At 42.1% G+C, this 18,987-nt stretch overlaps 1 protein-coding gene across 3 annotated transcripts in view; it reads left to right on the forward strand.

The window, feature by feature from the left end:
* The window catches only part of LOC310864822 (capZ-interacting protein), a 31,945-nt gene that overhangs the window by 1,460 nt on the left and 11,498 nt on the right, over window positions 1–18,987 (forward strand). The window contains exons 1-2 of one of the 3 annotated variants that reach the window (XM_083773615.1): window positions 497–586; window positions 18,719–18,802. In XM_083773615.1, coding sequence (XP_083629741.1) covers window positions 18,782–18,802 — 21 coding nt within the window. In that variant the 5' untranslated portion in view covers window positions 497–586; window positions 18,719–18,781. Of the gene's footprint in view, window positions 1–496; window positions 587–18,715; window positions 18,803–18,987 lie in introns of those variants that run through there. The other 2 variants (XM_083773613.1, XM_083773614.1) reach the window with 2 other exon arrangements.

An 18,987-nucleotide genomic window follows, 5' to 3' on the forward strand; every position in this document is an offset into this window, starting at 1 on the left:
GAAGCCATTTCATGTAAAATGTCAAAAACAATGGTTCAATGTCAGGGTCTAGGCCAGGACCACCAATGGTCCAAATATAACTCAGAGAGTGTTAGGAATGGAACCAGTTGGTTAAATCTTAACATTCTCAATGTTAAATTAACACTGAGGATATTACACAGTGTAGATTGAGGTCCCAGAGATGGAAAAAGGGTTGTCAAATGTGGGTCTGCGCATCTCAAACATTTAGAAATTCAAAAGGTTGAGAATGACTGAGGAAAAAAACAAATCAAAAACATCACACTCTTGTGAAGTGAGGGGCACTCTATCATACATCACATTCCGTGTTTAGCCAATCAAATCATCACAAATGTAATTCCGGCCAATCACTTTTGGCGTCTTCACTTTTCTCCCCTCACTTTTATCTTCAATGTACTTTGCTCAGCCAATCAAATCATCGCTATGGGGGGATCAGCCAATCACAAGCCATGTTTGTATTCACACAGATCCGGAAAGCTGGGCATAGGAGGGGCGCCCTTAAAAAAAACATTGTGTGAGTGCTGGAAGCCATGCGCCTATTCACCGTCAATGGAAGAGTTCCAAGGCTGTAAGTCTAGATGAGATCATAGATCACTGCCCTGGTGGTTTTTCTAGCATTGGAGGAGAAGTGTGGGTCCATTTTCACTTTACAGTGGGTCCTAAAAACAGGGGATTAGGACAAATTTTTCTGCAACATATTTATGTGGGCACTTATGTAGTGGCTTTTTCGATGTTATGTTTTTTTCCCCTCCCCTTTAATAGCTCCTTTATTTCTCTCTAATATAACAGAAATATGTGCCCACTGTGTGTCCAGGCTGTTTGTCTGAGCAGAGTTTTTGTGTGTGTTTATGAGAGAGAGAGAGAGAGAGAGAGAGAGAGAGAGAGAGAGAGAGAGACCTGGTAGAGCAGGCAGTGGCACAGGCGAGTGTGAGTGTGTGTGCGTGTATGCATGTGTGTGTTGGCTGTTGGGTAGTTTATTTTCCTTTCTTTTTTTTACGAAGAACATGCAGTAACTGTAGAGGAATGACTGTATGGGTTTGGCTTGCCAACCATATGGCTTGCACATTTATTATGTAATCCATAGTGAAGTAAGGAACGCAATAACAAGCGAGAAATCCCTCCGCTCCACCCATTTGTTGACATGTTTGTTTCATTTCTAGTACAGTACTTGGAAAACATCTTCAGAAACTAATAATTTATTAGTAGCATAGTGGTAGTATTGTTGCTCCCTCTATTGTAGTTGTTGCAGAAGTGGCAGCAATGTTGGTGTCAATTAGAATGGCATCATTTGGCACGTACATTGACTGCTGTCAAAACAGGCCGCCATCACTGACTGACTAACAGTAGCCTTAGCATGGAATTTATCTGATTCTCTGCCACTTGTTGAGTGGCCCAGCCTCAACCAAATTCCTGAGTGCCTAATAAGTGTCTTAGCCTGAGGGGGTCAACAGGGGTCGTATTTTGGCGGTGTCTTTTAGTGTGCGAGGAATCATGTGCTCTGCTGCGCCGAACATAAAAATAGACACTGTATTCGTTGATCACGTAGCTCCGAGGGTCCAGTGGAATGTATGCCATCATCATGCCGCATCAAAGCCGAGTCTAGCCTACAATTACATTACATTTGGCATTTGGATCGAGGCTCTTGATATCCAGAGAGACTTAGAGTGAGTGAGCTGGCAGGGGGATGATGGATCCAGTGTCTTCTTCTCACCCAAGAACACATGCTGTTGCAGGAAGCCTCTGATTGTGTTGCATTCAGAGGTTGTGCTCCCTCACCAGTGCCACGGTGGGCTCTCACACCAGCTGAGCTCACAGTATGTTATACCGAAGAACACGTTGCGAAAAAACAAGATTGGAAATACTTCCATTCATCTTTGTCATGTGGGTTTAGGGGACCAGAAGTCAACACACACTAACCGTGTCCCCTTATGACACCATTCATTTTTGTTATTTTGTTTAAGATTGGCTATCTTGGTAATTTCAAAGCTCTTTGGTTATACTTACAGCACTTACAGCACTTCTTCGGCTTGAGTTATATTTTGCTGCGCACTGGTAATACAAGTTCACAACTTTGCCCTGTAGATAGCACTGGTAATACCAGCTCACAACTTTGCCCTGTAGATGTGCTACTTCCGGTGTGCGAAACCGGCAGTCGTATAAATCACCCTTTCACTTATGTTTTTGTGTGCACATTGTTTTCTTGCGGATGTGTGAAATGTTGTTGCCCGCAGGGCCCCTGTTGGGCACCTTCGTAAATAGAATGTGTCTCACAGGAGCAAAACAAACAAACAACATCAGCTGTGTGTGTGTGTGTGTGTGTGTGTGTGTGTGTGTGTGTACATGCGTGCGTGCGTGTGAACCCAGTTTATGGTCAGAGCCTTTTAAGGAGAGTTGCTGAACCGGAAGTTTACAGAATGCACTAGAGTCTAGGAGCATTTGTCACTATTTCGAGTTACATGAGCCATATGACCGGTGCCGTTTTCTGCCCCCGGGTCGGCGTAACTCTAATACAAGGCTCTGGTTTGTTGTGCACACATGCATGTGTGTACAACATGATGAGCATAAGGGTGCAGACAAACCCTTGATTGGTAATAGTTTTTTGGTAGCCCTTCATGGCAGAGCTGTCTCTAGCCAAGATAATATGGCTACAATGTAGACATCTCTTGGTCATTTGTTCTCTTGTTCTTTTGTCTATTAGATTAGTTTTTTAGTTTTTCTCTACCACAAATGTTAAGAATGTGCTTTAGAATAGCATATTGTTTAGCCCGAGGCTAGATTCAGCTGTCCCTGTAGGTGTGCAAAAGGACTATTTTCATGAAAGGAAAAGTAAAAAGCTGTTTTGAGTGGGTGTACTGTATATCACACAGAGAAGGAGCAGAACCGCATGGCATTCCAATTTGAGAGCTCTCGGTCTGCAAGCTGATGAGGGCATGAGGAGGATTCAGGCCTCTACATGTAAGCGTTTTGTTTACATACCATCATGTTAAAGAATCCAAACAGTATCCCAACTTACAGGGCACTTACTTTTAATTCTGAGAACCTCACAAACAACCCACTCTAGAGCTGCAACTATATCCATTATTTTCTTAGTGATACTTCTATCGATTACTTTTATGATCAGTTTTATTTCCTTCAATGTAAAGAAAAAAAGTTTAACATAACAACGAATCGATTAACCACTTAAGAAGTGCTATTTCATTGCACAACAGTGTTGTGCAAAATAGTGAAAATACCAGATTTACAAATTACTTTTTTTTAAACACTTGATTTTAGATGTAGTTATTGTACTTTTAGCGTACAGTCAGTGACATGTTCAAAATTGGGATAGATTATTAATCAATTATTTTATTAAATGATTATTTCTCATGATGGGTTAAATAGATTTGTTTGATTTAGTTGTTGTACCCATCCCAACAGTATCCCAGCAGTGCTCTTGGCGAGAACATCCCAACCCACACACAGTTCATTTTGACATGTGATTGGGGGGGAGGGCCCACGCACTTCCTGTTAATTCTTGACAGGATGTCTTGAACTGTGTGTGACTTCATGCTCTTTGAAGGTGGGGCATTTTTTCAGACATGCCTAACTTTTTAGTTTCAAAGTAGGAACAATGCGAGGTACAACACACCACTCAAAAGTGTTCAATATCAGGAGAGGAACTGCCAGCACTCATATCACAGAAAATGTCCTTCGTGTACTCTTCATTAATTATTTTTGCGCCCCAATGTATACTCCGTTTATATAATGGTTCAGGGCCATAGCTGACCATTTGGTTGCCCTACTTGTAGGAAATTTGTGCTGCCCCCCTCCCGACGAGAGCGTTGCTATTCCTCATCCAGATCGGGTATTTTCACTGTTTGTGAGGACGCACACACAGCCGCTTGTCAAAATGAAGAGAAAATTGTTATTTTGAGGGCACTTTTTGGCACATTTTGTTGCCCCCCTCGGCGTGTTGCCCTACTCGCAGCGCGTACTGCGCGTATATGTAGCGACGGCACTGTAATGGTTGAGTCCCACGGCAGCTTTTAACATTGGTCCAGTTGCTATGGCAACGCCCCACCGGACTCAGACTCTTAAAGTGAACGCGTTGGTGGCACTGGAACTTCATAAATGCTAACTGCTAGCCGGCAATAAGATAATTAAAGATAGGCATGGACAAACCGTTCCTTAGTGTGATACTACTTTTTAAACTTTTTGTTTAGACAATTATTGAGCACAAATAAACAAAACATTATGCTTGTCATTGCTATTCATGAAATTCCGTTTAATTAATATTTGAAATATAATTTAAATTTCCTAAAACGCTGTGTTTTTCTTTTTGAAACTCATTTCAAATAATACTAATTTGTAAACGAGAAAACTGGGTATTTACTCGTCGAGACCCATAAAAATGGGCCCCCGGCCCACTGTTTGTGAAACACTAAACCGTAATCGTCTTCCTGCTTTCTCAAGGGTCTCTCAGCCGGTCAGTGGACTCGGTATCTTGGCTGCTCGCCTCACTCTGTCTGTGTTGAACACGCAGGCTGGCATGTGATGTGCTTATCTCCTGAATGACAGCTACTTGTGTCTCCCTTCTGGGGATTTAGGCATGCACTGCAGGCATGCCATCAGCCCGCCTGAGCAGGGCATGGCCAGCATAGATAGACAGGGTGGAAACCGCAGAAGGGGGTGGTGGTAGATATCTGTGGTGCAAAGTAACCGAGTACATTTACTCAAGTACTGTACTTAGCTGATCTACAATCTCACAATGCATAGCACAGATCTGCTATTTTCAAAAGATCTTTTGTCTCCACTCTCCACCAGGTCGAAAGCATGGGGAGAGGGAGAAAGTATGTTTTGCCCTCCATCCGTGTGTCTGTCCGTGTGTGTGTGTGTGTGTGTGTGTCAGTCCGTCTGTTACCAGCTAATCTCCGGCACCGGTACCCCGGTCGATGCCAAACTTTGCAGTTTTCCAGAATGGCCTGTTATAGTGGCATTATGAGGCATATTTTCACATTGCATGCACATTCCCTAGAGGCCAAGGAAAAACCTTTGACCTGCATTTTTCACATCTTCCTTTTATAGCGCTATACCAAGAGGCCGACTTTTGTAAAACATTTTTTTTATTTCATATTCCCTCCTAATTGTCTAACATTGGCTTCCAAAGTTTGCAGGATTGGACCGTATTGAACTAAAAGCCTCATAACATGAACGCAGTGTGCAATTTTTCACGCACTTTCCTACTAGGCTGAGGCATAAATCCCACCCTTTTCTCATTGGCCTGTTATAGCGCCACCAACAGGTGTATTTTTGCTAAACACATTTTTGGAACAAAATGCATCAAATCATCCAAAGGCGTGAGAAGAAATGGCACCCTTTTCACATTGGCCTATTATAGCGCCACCAGGAGGCCACAATAACCTGACCTGTACTGGTGGAGACATATACAGTATGGTACATTCTACATTACATTTGAAAACTTGTGAAATGGGACATTCTGCATACGTAGTTTGCTCAGACTTGTAGATTGGCTATTTTCAAATGGCTGAAATGTATAAGGCTGAAGTGGTTAATGTATGTTTTAGTAACCACTTTGCAAGTAACTACAGTAGTAACAAGTTAACAACAAAAGTTTTCAAATGATTGTAGTGGAGTACAAGTACAATATCTTCCTCTGAGATGTAGTGAAGTAGAATTAAAAGTATTGGAAATTGGAAATACTCAAGTAAAGCACAAATATAAGTTAGTACAGTACTTAAGCAAATGTACTAATTATACCTTTCCCGACTGGAACCCTGGTACTCTGACAACGAGTATAGACATCACTAGGCCAGAGCCAGTGATGTCATAGTAGTGATGTCATAGATGACTCACACCATAGACTGGCCTAAACATGTACCTTTTATAAGACCCTCTTATATTACACTCCCACTTATGAGCACTCAGGATGTTACAGGGCACTGGTTCCCAAACACCAAACATTTGTGAGTCGCAGATCCATTTCTGTACACACTTAGCCTTAGTACACACTTAAGTAAGTTAGACAGAGACATGGTGCATTTATAGATAGATAATAATAAAGCAATCGACTAAATCCAAACATAGTTGTGCAATGGAGGGGGACAAAACATATAAAACATTGATCATCTAGTTCAATTCAGTTGTTTTCTTCAAATGATGCCTTCATTAATCGTAATGGAGGCAAAGGTTTGAAATAATGGTGGTATTGATCTTGGCAGAACAGTGCCTGGTCGTCATGTGAACGCTGTCCACGCTGGGTGTGTGACCCGGGACGGCTCGTCACAAGCACAAAGACTTATTGTACAAGTGTGATTGCGTAACATCTCCACATGTAGGGGGTGGGAGGAGGGGAGGCACATGATATCAACCTCACTAAATCCTTCTATCTGCTCAGTAGGACAGTAGCGGTGGTCAACCAGGCAATCTGACACAGAGCTGATGAAAACGTTTGACCTCTAACCCCGCCCAATGTGAGCTTAACCACTTTCAATAGACAAATCTGCGGAGCCGTGCCCTATAGGCCAGCTGTATGCAATCAATGCTGAGGTGTCAAGCTGCGCTAAATGTGACACCGCAGCTATGATTGTGCCCCGGGCACGCCTGCGTGGATTCGTCTATAGGCTGTTTGGTGTATGTCATTAGGTGAATTCAATTTAAATTCAAAATCAAATTTATTTTATTTTCATTTTATTTTTATTTCTCTCTCTCTTTTTTAGAAAATAACATTTTAAAATTGATCTAAATCATCACGTCACGAGCTTGTAGATCGGCTATTTGAACTATTCAAAATAGTAAAAAAGGCGAAGAAGTGTAGGGATAAGGGGTAATGCACTGACGAAAATATGACCCTTAGAGGTTAGGGTTGGGTGTTAGCACGCCAGGGTTGTGCACCACCAGACATGTTGTGAGCTTGTAGATTGGATATTTTTAGCACTAGGGTTACCGTTACAAATGCCCCCCCGCCCCCCCCCCCCAAAAAAAAGGTAAACGGCATTAATAAAGTTGCAATGTCCACTCATGTTTGTACCTTGTATAGTATTACAAACATGAGTGTGTATCCTTTCAAGCACGCAAGCCTACCATCATTATGTAGGAATGTGCGTGTGTGTGTTCGTGTGTTGGTGCGTGCGTGCATGCTTGCGTGTAGCATGTGCTCGACACAGAGCCACCCCTTCCCCCCCCCCTGCTTTCCCCCAACCACCATCAGGCCCTCACTGCATTGGGTCATTCTGTGTGAGCATTGGCCTCATCAGATCAGCCGTCTTCACACCCACACCACATTGTGAAGTCACTTGGTCATCTTCGCAAGCGAAGGCCGAACGTGAGCATGTGCTTGACACATATATTTAATATAAGCACCTACATGTGTATTATTGTGTGCATGCAGCATCTTGCAACGATGAGGTAAATGGCCCCTCAAGGGGGGAAGAGGGTGTGAAAACATAAAATAGGAATCTCAAATAATAAGCTCTTCCCGAGAGATGCCAAACACAACAAGACTGTGAGATGCAGTGTTTCTCAACCAGTGGTTTGGCTGCACCCCACACAGACGAAACCGGGAAAACTCCAATAAAGATGTTTTTTATGGTAAATGGTGCATTTATATAGCACTTTACATAGATTATGTGCATTACATTCACCCATTTACACATACGTATACTACATACACCGATGGTGGAAGAGACCATGCAAGGCACCAAATTAGGGGTTCAGCGCCTTACTCAAGGACACCTTTTGTTTTTTCTTTTGTAAATGAACGCCCTACTTGATCCCATACTGTACAGCATCACACAAATGTATCAGCAGACCTGGAAGCTTGTAGATCTGCTCTGGGGGTGGGGGGTGTAGCAGAGACATAGAGACAACTAAAATAGCAAAAGAGTTTAAAACAACAACACTGGTACTGTAAATGAAACCTGTTACAACACAACTAATTGATGGTTTAGGTCCAGCTGCTACTCAGCTGCTGGGTTCACAATTTGGGGGCCACTGATTACATACATTCAGTATATCGCTGCAGAAGGGCAGAACCCTCTTATCTCCATATTCAGACCTTTTTTGTGTTTTTTCGTTAATCAACGTCCCAATGGCAGGTTTACAGACCTGTAAGGTTCCATTTGGAACTCCCTCAAGTAACGCTAAGGGTCCTTTAGTCCCACTTTAAGAACCACTGCACAAAGCCAACTTATGTTATTCTGAAAACATTATGTATCCTATAAGGATGATCAGATTCTAAAAATCTTCTACATCCTGACAGTTTTCTGAAAAAGCTATGTTTCTATGTCAGTCGTTCTCGGTGGCGCGCTATGAGCTTGTAGATCTGCTATTTTTGAAATAAATACTAAAAGTGGTTCCCGCCCAAAATGGGTTAACTCACTCTTGCATTTATTCATTTATTTGTTTGTTTGGAAAAGTGAAGAGATGCTTTCGCTGTGACGTGCAGTGCATAACGTCCTTCTAGACTTTCTGACATGAATGTTGGACTTTTGAGGGAATTTCCCGGGAAGCCAAGATGTCATAAATAGCTTGTATCTTGTTGAACTTGACCCTGGCCTGTCGTTGTCAGAATGTCATCTGTATGCCGTAGCTTGTGCAGTCGGGGTAGGCCTACACCAGCACTGGCTCCAGGCTCAGACTTGCTTTATACATATCGTTGCTGTCGTTACTAGGAAACCACCTAACTCCGTTTTTGAGGTTTGGGATTTTCTTTTCTTCATAAATCAGTGCTATTTAAAAACCCTTAACCCACTTAAAATATTGAAACAATTAAAGGTTGACCCTCAAACTGCTCAACTATAACTCCACCATCTCTCCCACTCTCATGCAAGTAATTGACAATATATAAAGTCACAACACCAACTTTGATGAGGCAGTATTGTTTGTTTTCAAAATATAATGTTTTGTTAATTTCCTGAAAAATGTGTATTTTTCATTTCCTGAGAAATGAACATTTTGGAGTTAGGTGGTTTCTTCCCGACAGCAGACATATATTTTATAAACTATTTGGAATGCAATGCATTGCAAAACATATTAGAGATTAAAAGATACACACTTAATTGGTATTGGCGGTCCTACAGACTACAGTATGTTGAAGTAACCGACAACTACACAATATGACATCATTGACTTTTGTGTCATTTCAAAGACGTCATCAAAGCAGAAGTTTATGTAGTATGTAAATAGGTTGAGTTCCAACTGAACAGATGTTTGACCTTCAATTCATAGTGAGGATTGTTTTTAAATTGTTTTATTTGAGACATAGTTCAAATCATGGTTTGGTTGGACGGATGCATATTTAAACTCATAGCTCACAAGCGGTCTGAGTCAATTCCCGTGCCCCTTATCTCCTCTGTGCGTGTAGTGGCCCCCGACTGTTACGGCTCCGATCCATTGGTTCATGAAACTCTCACGTAGAACTGAAGCTCAGGGGTCACCCATCCAAGCTGCAGTGATTCCTGTGGGCCTTTTCCCACGCCTACAGACCCACAAATAGTTGCTTCTACGCCACAGCAGCAAAGAGAGCAACATGGTTTAAAGACATATATGTAAATGCATACTGTTGGGGGAAAACCACCTAACTTATTTTATTTATTTCTTCTCATAAATCAATGCTATTGAACACCCTTTACGTTAAAATAAATATTGAACCAGTATTAAAAAGCGCTTCTAACAAAACCTCTTAACTCTCCTCACCCCCTGACCTCCACCACCTCTCCCACTCTCATGCAACTAATTGACAATATATAAAGTCACAATACAAAGTGACTTTGTCACAGGTTGGCAGAGGAAGTGTAGCGCACAGGATTACATTAGATAATTGACACGGAGTAAAAAAAATGGGTTGCAAAATCGTGGGATAAAAAATAAAAATAAACAATGGCAGGGTGGGCGGGTTTGATGGCGCGGGTGGCGCGCTATGAGCTTGTAGATCTGCTATTTTTCAATAGCTAAATTATAACATAATGTTTAAAACACCAAAAGGGGTTCCCGCCCAAAATGGGTTAAAGACGTTTATGCCGCGGACAAAGCCAACTCGATTGTCGTGACAAATCATGACAATAAACACTATGTTTTGGGCCAAACAAAGAATTAGAAAGTAGAAACACTTTTTGTGTTGTTTTTCTTATTTGTAATTATTAGTTTGGTCCAAAATATTGTGTTTGTTGTCATGATTTGTCACGACTCCAGTTGGCTTCGTACGGCACTTAAAAGGTCTTTAAATAAATACTTTTTGAAATGTCTATGGGGAAAATGCATTGGGATTAATTTCCTGGGCCTGGCGTCGTCATGAAAGGGGGCGGGACTGCGACACTATATGAATCCAGTTGTCCAGAGCCGCTAATCCAGCCGATATGCCCATAGCCTACACATGGTCATGCCAATACAGTATAATATGTGCTGATGATATCAGTATATCATATATCTCCATATGTCGGCATAGAGGTGCTGACAGATACAGAGATATCTAGATATGGGCACAGGAGGGACATAGATGGAATGGTACATTGGGTGCTCTAACAAAGCCCCCGACACTATGAATCAGGCATATTCGTCCGATCGGCATTGCGACGTAGGTGTGAGGGCCCGAACTCTAGTATAAATGATTTCCAACGAATGCCTTGTTAGCAGTGGATGTCAGCTGGTAAGGCATTGCAGTAGTCTGGACGCTCAGAATCAAATATATTATCCACTTATACTCTTATTATAGTTGAACTACTATAGTTGTTGACTGGGTCCCAGAGGAGTCTATACAGTCGGACCCCTCCTTTTTCCCTCTAAATCTACACCAAACTTTTTGGCTGAAATTAGCTGAACTACAAACTCACACCTCACAGTGTTCCACTACTCGACATATATCTGCTAATTTCGCAGAATGTTTCGCCTATTATTTCACACGCCCAGAATAGAGACACTCTGGCTCATGAGGTTAAATAACAACATCTTCCCATTGAATATACTTTGTCCATGACGGTCAGGGCATTTCGTGGCCTGTTTATGGGTCCCGATCCACTGGTTTTGGCACATTTCTCAGAGTTTAGGAACCAGTGATCCAGGCAAACTTGATTGCTTTGGGGCTTTTCCCAGACATAGAGCCTCAGAAATAGCGTTTGCTGTGGCTTCCCTTTCATTTTCCCACTCTTCTCTAGAGCTCGGGGACCCCATTGACTCAAACAGGCACATTGCTAATGTCCCAATTAGACATCCATTCAAAACAGCTGTGCACGACTGTGTCACAACGTGTTGATTTGACTGTCTGAGGGAAATATGATCCAAAATCATCACAATGTCTGAGGCCAATGTCTGAGGCCAATGTCTGAGGCCAAAAAGAGTTCACATAGATAGTTATTCAAACAAAACAAAGAGATGTTTGTCAAAGTATACCCTACAAATGGTCACTTCCTATGATGGCCATGAATTTGCATATACGTATACGTTATATTGCATATGTGGTCCTTTCTGTATATGTCATGGACACATTTACTGTATATTGAGTTTGAAGTTATTTTCAGCTCACTGATGTACTGTAAAATCCTCAGGGTTAATTGAACTCTGACGGGTCCATTTCTACAAATAAACACTCAGGATTTGGGTGCTTGCCTACAGTCATGTCAGATAAGGAGCTGTGCTGTGACAAGACACAGTGAATGTTATTCATGGAACTCAAGACTCGATTTAAAGGCAAAATGTCTGAATCCTTCACTTTGGAATGTTTAAGTTGCTTATGTGTCATCCATTCATCTTAAAATAATTTCCAAAATAATTATTAGGCTAGATTTTCTGTTATTCTGAACTTTTTTTTTTAAAGATATTTTTTTTGCGGCTTACGCCTTTTTTTAAGGGATAGAAAGTAGGCTGACAGGAAACGGGAGAGAGATGGGGGGATGACATGCGGTAAAGGCCGTGTCGGGTCCGGGAGTCGAACCCGCGGCACACCGCGACTGGATCACCAGTCCGGTGCCCAGACCGTTATGCTACGGCCTGGGCCTATTCTGAACTTTTTTAACTTTTAACTGTTGCACTTAACAGTATTTATCACGGAGGAGAAGAGTGTTCATGATGAAAAGGCAGATTTTGCACCGTTGTTAGCTTGTATAGATCTGCTGAAAAAAAAAACAATTAAATGGTTAATCGCAATCACATCGTCTGTGAGACAATAATCTAAAGTAACATGTCATGTCATGACAAAAGCTAGTTTTCCTGGGGTCCGACATAGAAAAACAAAAACAGTAATTACATTACAGTTTGCAGAATTACAGTACATTTCAAGTACAACTCAATACAAAAAACTGTTAACAGTGAGTGGACGACACCATAAAGCATTACACTTGTTTACAATAGGGCCCACCATTTTCAATTCATCAAAACATTTTGAGACAGTACGAATATACACAACTATATAGTCAAAAATAAATCATCATATGAGGTAAAAAGGGAAAAGAAACATATACTGATTTTACGGGGGCCAGTTTCGAATTGCAGCCGTCCGTAGGTGCCCTTTGAGAGCAGTTTTGAAGGAGTCAAGGGATTCGCATGTCTTAATGACTGTTGGTAGGGCGTTCCACATTTTGGTGGCATAGGAGCGAAATTAATTTAATCCCTTGTTTGTGCCGAATCTGGGTTGCACATGGTTTGTTGAACTCCCTCTGGTGTTGTGGGTGTGGACTTCGTTGAAACTAAGTATTTAGACAGGTATATGGGTATCTTGGTGGTGTATCGAATATTGTGGACCAGACGCATTGCAAGGTGCTGTACTCTGTCGTCAACCCTAACACTTTTGTCCAATGAGGTTTTCTTTTTTTACTACTTTCCATTGGTTCAATATTTTCGAAACAACACACAGACGTAAAGGGTGTTCAATAGCACTGATAGATGGATGCCGATCACCATTTCCAGAGTTATAAGATTTATGGGGCCGTGTGCAAAGATCATGGTGCTCATCCGCTCATCAAGGTGGGGGGGTACGAATATATCCTTAGCTGGCATATAATGTCCCATAGGTGGGGGGGTACGGATATATCCTTAGCTGGCATATAATGTCCCATAAGTGTGTGTGTGTGTGGGGGATGGGGGGTACGGATATATCCTTAGCTGGCATATAATGTCCCATTGGTGGGGGGTACGGATAGTGGTTGGCAAAAAATAGTTTGTGTTTATATAGGTTATGCAATTAGGCAATGTGTTCCATCCCTGTTCTTGGTTTAAGTGTTACCAGGTTACCTGAACTGGCTTGTCTAGTCATACAGTATGGTTATGTTCAGATCGTATCCTCTGGTCAAATAAAACATTTCTGTCATGGTGACACTGACAGCCAGAGTGACACCGTCGTACATTAGGAGTGAATATCAATCAAGCGCATGACCCTAAAAGGCCGGCACTGAAAAGTAGTTGCAGAGGAGAAAGTCTTCTGAGGCTATCAGTTTCTGTGTTGAAGACATTTTGGGGGAGGAGGAAGGGAGCAAGGTGGTGGTGGTGAGGTCATCTTGAAAACAGTACAAGGGAGAAGGGGAAAAAAATAAAGCGTGTGATTAAGATGTCGAATGCTGTGTGAATGTTGTGTGTAACTTAGCTACGATTTGAGTCGTAGCGATGCGGAGGTTGTTTTCCAGTAGTGGAAGAAGTACTCATATGTTTTACTTAAGTATAAGTAGCAATACCACCATAATAATATCCTGTACTATTGACATCAAAATATACTTGCAATACCAAAGTAACAATTTTGTCTAACTTTTTCAAATCGCCGATTTTCAAATAGCCTAAGTATAAAATAGGGGTGTGGTTAATGTATAATTTGTATATTAATCTAAATCTGCAAAGTAACTAGTAACTATAGATGTCAAATAATTGTTATGGAGTAAATAACTCCAATATTTGACTATGAGAAGTAGTGAAGTAGAAGTATAAAAGTATTGATAAATGGGCACACTCACGTAAAGTAAATGTACCTAAAAGTTTGACTTAATACAGTTACAGTACTTAGCTACTTTCCACCAGTGCTGAGCTATGATGTGAGTTGTAGTAATGTGGTGGGAGAGCCCCGTGTTTTCCATGAGCTACGGCGTAAATGGTGCAGAAAAGGAGTGAAGGGTGGGGTGGGGGAGAAGTCAGAGCACACCCAGGAAATGTGTCACAATTGGCAGCCCAAACGCATGAAGCATTTACTGGTAAATAAAATGGGATGGAAATGAGATGGAGTATGAAAAACAGGCAAAGAGAGAGAGAGAGAGATCTTTTTATGAGACACAAGCGCAAACGCATGCACGTACGCACACACAGTCATGCACGGACACGCAAACAATCTTATGCACATGCCACACATGCACAGATATACAGTATCCACTTGCATTTTTATTTTCGCATTTTTTTCCACTCATGTACACACACACACACACACACACACACACACACACACACACACACACACACACACACACACATACACACACACACACGCACACACACACACACACACACACACACACACACACACACACACACACACACACACACACACACACACACACACACACACAGAGAGTTTAACGTTCTCTGTGATTTTCTTGGTTTGTCCAGAAACACAATGTGTGTTGTTAATTTAAACAAATGTATATATGCGCTGCAGTATCATTACAATATTGTCTTTGCAACATTCCTGACAATACCGCTTACGATTTATTCTTAGTTCAACGCCAGTGTCATACACGTGCACCTAAAATAGCCAATCTCCACGCTTGTAGATCTGCTATTGGGTGATAGCAGATTTAGGTTACAATGAAACCAAACTTCTATCCAGGTGGTTTGGCTGGGGGGAGATAGTGCTCTTGTGAGCTTCAGGCAGGCGGTACTACTAGATCCTTGTCTGTCCTACCCCGACACCAAGGTCTAAATCTTTCATTGGAGGAATGGAAGCAGCACGACTAGGGAGTTTAGATATACCGGCATCACCGGTGTTCATTTCGTCGATGCTCGGGTGTTGCCCTCTGAAAATAAGAGATCTACCAAGCTTGTAGATCAGCTATTTTCAGCATGCAACCAAGTGTAACATCAGCCATTACAATGCCACCAAGGCCCGCCAAAATATTTTTTGTCAATCTTATGATCTGAAAGCGTATGATTAGATATTTACTAAAACTTTTCAGATTACTAAAATATGTCTAAAACTAAATACATTTTTAGTCAAAAGACTTTGAATTTACTGTCAGAAATAACCCTGCGGGCTGGCATAATGCTCGATATTGTGATTTCCAAGACACATCATGTGACATGTTTCAGGGAATTCATCCCCCATATCGGCATCAGGTGACTTCAATGCTTATGTTATGCCATAGGTGATATGGCATAACACACACGATAAAGTCATGGCTCTTGGCTCAGTGCGCACATTCTGATATGTGCCGTAAGCCTTACGGACACATGTTAATTAATGTGCGCAGACTGAGCTAACAGCCATCAAAGACAGACGCAGAGGAGTGATGTTTTGCAATCAGCCTGGGAATTGCCGGGTCGGGGGAAACCGAGAGGGAGGGAGAGACAGAGAGAGTAAGCAGCCAAGTGGTGATAAGAGCGAAAAGGCTGCGAGGACAGCAGGTCTGTGCTGTCAGGGGCGGTGGTGTGATGCTGAACAGATGTTCTCTGACTGGAGAGACCTGTCCCGTGGACTCTGGGCCCACAAACCCTCCGCTTTCATTATTAGGAGAGGAGAGGAGCACCATAATTGACAGCTGTGGTAACATACTGTTACCAGTTTGTACTTTCAAAACGAAAGTGTTAAATGGGAGGAAAAAAACCCATGGGCTGATTTTGTAGTTTTCCAGTTAAAAAACTACAGCAGGCTGCATAAGGGGAAACTTGGGAAACGACTGACATGGCTAGTAATTTAGTCATTTATAAGTGGGGAAGTGGGGAGGCGCGGGCAGTCTGACAGACGAGCAAACGTTTACTCGCGGAGCGATTGTCTGTCTGTGTAATGTATTCAATTCACATGAGAAGAAGTGCAGTGTGTGACCCCGCTATTCCAACCGATGCTATATTAAAGGCTTTTTAAATATACCCTGGCTGTGCTTGAAGCCTGTCTCGATGGGACCTCTCTTCATTACAGATGCTGTGTCGCTCCCTGTCTGAAAAGCCCTACAGACTAACTTTGAGTTAGTACACAGTGATGTAAGCAACACAGCTGCAGCTAAACAAATGTATGGTGTGTTTAAAAAATATATATATTTAGGGTATGTCAATTCTGTCTATGCTTGCACATTGGCACACCCATGTCTCTGGACACACGTTAATGTATCACACCCATTATTAATGTGTTGCTTATTTATATTTTTATTCGCAATATTCGGCACAGCAACCTGCTCGCTTTCGCTCACTCGGTGTAAAGTCGGCTCAAGTTCGGCTGAGCCGACTCAGCGCCGTCTGAGTTGCAACCTGAGAGGCACAGAATAGTATGGAGATGTACAGTATGGAGAATCGGGATGACTGAATGCGACCATGGAGGGCTCGTCTGAGAACGACCTAGAGAGATAGTAAATAATGTTGTGGGGAGTGCGTTTGCCCCAACTGCCACTCACTGGGTTGGGCTGCTGGATGCAAGGGGTTGGGCTCTGTATGTCTGGCAGCCTGCCTTGAAGGCTTATGTCCCGCGTGCTAATTAGACACAAATTCACTGTCTTGGTACAAATAAAGGTTGTCAGAAAAAAGGGGAAGGTTGTGCTGTTCTTTGCATGGCTTCCTTCCTGCTGCATGTTTCTCAACAGTCGCCATCCTGTTGAGAGAGGGAATTGAAACCAGTGTGTTGCCAGATTTTGTAAAAGGAATAAGCAATCAACAGAAGTCCAAAAGAAACAACTATAGGCCACACGAGCACTTTAACCCCATTGGCTATTTTAAAATAGCCGATCATCAGGTAGATTTTCAAAGAAAAGTATAATAAATGCGAAAATTGTTGAATAGTTTCAAATCCACACAAATCTGCTATGGGGGTCTCTGACACAACATATTTTCAGAAAGGGGGGACTCCTTGACATGAAAATGTTACCACTGGTTTACACATTAGGAAACAAGCCCCAAATCCACAACTATACTTTCAAAATTAGCGAAAGAAAACCGCAACCCGCGACTACCAACATTTGCAAGCGAGTTTACAGAAAAACAAGCCCAAAGTCTCTTATAATAAGCAGGCATGGCAACACTGATTGAAACACGTTGTATTTCTCAAGCAACGTACAGTTCACTTCAGCCAGATTGTGAAACAGAGTCGTTGGCACATGTGTGTCTGTTTGAAATGACCAACATATATGGGGGACATGGGGAGAGCAAAAGACTTGAACTCATGCTTCCTTCATGCCTGAGTTGCTCCTTTACACCTGACAGGGGGAAGTTTCCCTGGTTGGATGTAACGCGTAGAAGGAACACGTTATTCCAACCAGTTCCTTTCCCCCTCCGTCAGGTGCCCCGGCTGGCCAGGGGGAGGCAGTTTAGAGACCAGGATTACTGCATTATTTTGGTGAGGGTACCTACCCTAGAGGACAGGGAGTACATGCAAACTCCACACAGAAAGGCCCTTTCGCCAACCCCGAGTATGCGCCAGCGCCCACAGCGTCTCGAGCGGGAATCGATCGGTATTGCTGAGGCGACAGCACTACCAACTGTGCCACCGTGCCCCCGTGTTTAGTGTTTTCATCATGTGCATAGTGACTCAGGCACACTTTACATTTGCACAAAATGCTTCAAGTAACCAATAATAGCAGGTATTGCAAAGTCAATACCATTCATTCATTCATTCATTCATTATGTATCTCCTGTATATAACCAGAGAAATCACATTGACACAGACAGACAGACAGACAGACAGACAGACAGACAGACAGACAGACAGACAGACAGACAGACAGACAGACAGACAGACAGACAGACAGACAGACAGACAGACAGACAGACAGACTGACTGACTGACTATTTTCGGTAACTGACTGACTGACTATTTTCGGTAGTGTAAGAGGTTCCTTTTTTAAGTTTGTCTGCATTTATTACCAATTTTAGCTGAGAAAGGTTTTGTTGGACAACATGAAAAGCCTTTTGCAGTTTGAGGAATGCTTTTTCCATCACATGCATATAGATGTGATAGAAGTAAATGAAGCAGTCTGAACTGGCTTGAGGCATGGTGTAAGTTTGTAACTTGTATCTTGGAAAATATATCGCCAACTTTGTTGATGAGACTCAACAAATAATACCATTCTTCTTTTCAGACCATATGCCTAATTTTGTTCAACCACAAACACAATTGGTATACTGCATCATTAAACTAATTTGCAACACAAACTGTGGTAAGAATGTTCCTGAAGCTCGATAAAAATAAGCCTTTTTTCAATGGGAGTCTGTTTTTCTTCCAAAGGGTATTGTTGGTTAACCAAATCTCTTAAGACATATTTTATACTTTGTTGCACAATGAGAGAAATGAAAATAGAACCAAATACAACACATTGCAACCTAATGAAGCGATTTGGTTTCATTTGTGCATGATTTGTCCATTGGATGCTGCTTAGAATTCACACTGGTTATAGTTGTGGTCTAGTGGTTAGAGTAACCACTCTCTAATGAGCAAAAAAGTGCCAATGAGTGCCAGATATACTGTTATAAGATACTGAATGACTGTGAATGAGATTTAAATCTACATTGTTTCATTGTTTTTTTTCTTCCCCAGCAGGATTCTCCATCCAAGCCATCTGTGGCTGAACTTGCTGGGAGGTTCAAGGGTCATGCCCATCCGATGCCCGGCTCAAATGAGGAGGTAAAGTGTGTCTCTAGTTCTACCTGAAGCACATAGCCATAGATAGATTATAGATTATATCTAGGACATTCTGCTTGAAGCAGTGTAGCCATAGATTATAGCGGTGGTGTGGACTGTGGAGAACCCACAGTTTGGTATGCTGCACGGACCCCATAACTCTGACAGTGTACAAGTGGAATTGAAAA

Source organism: Protomyctophum parallelum, assembly GCF_964188405.1.
Source record: "Protomyctophum parallelum genome assembly, chromosome: 9".
In the NCBI taxonomy this organism is placed as follows: Eukaryota; Metazoa; Chordata; class Actinopteri; order Myctophiformes; family Myctophidae; genus Protomyctophum; species Protomyctophum parallelum.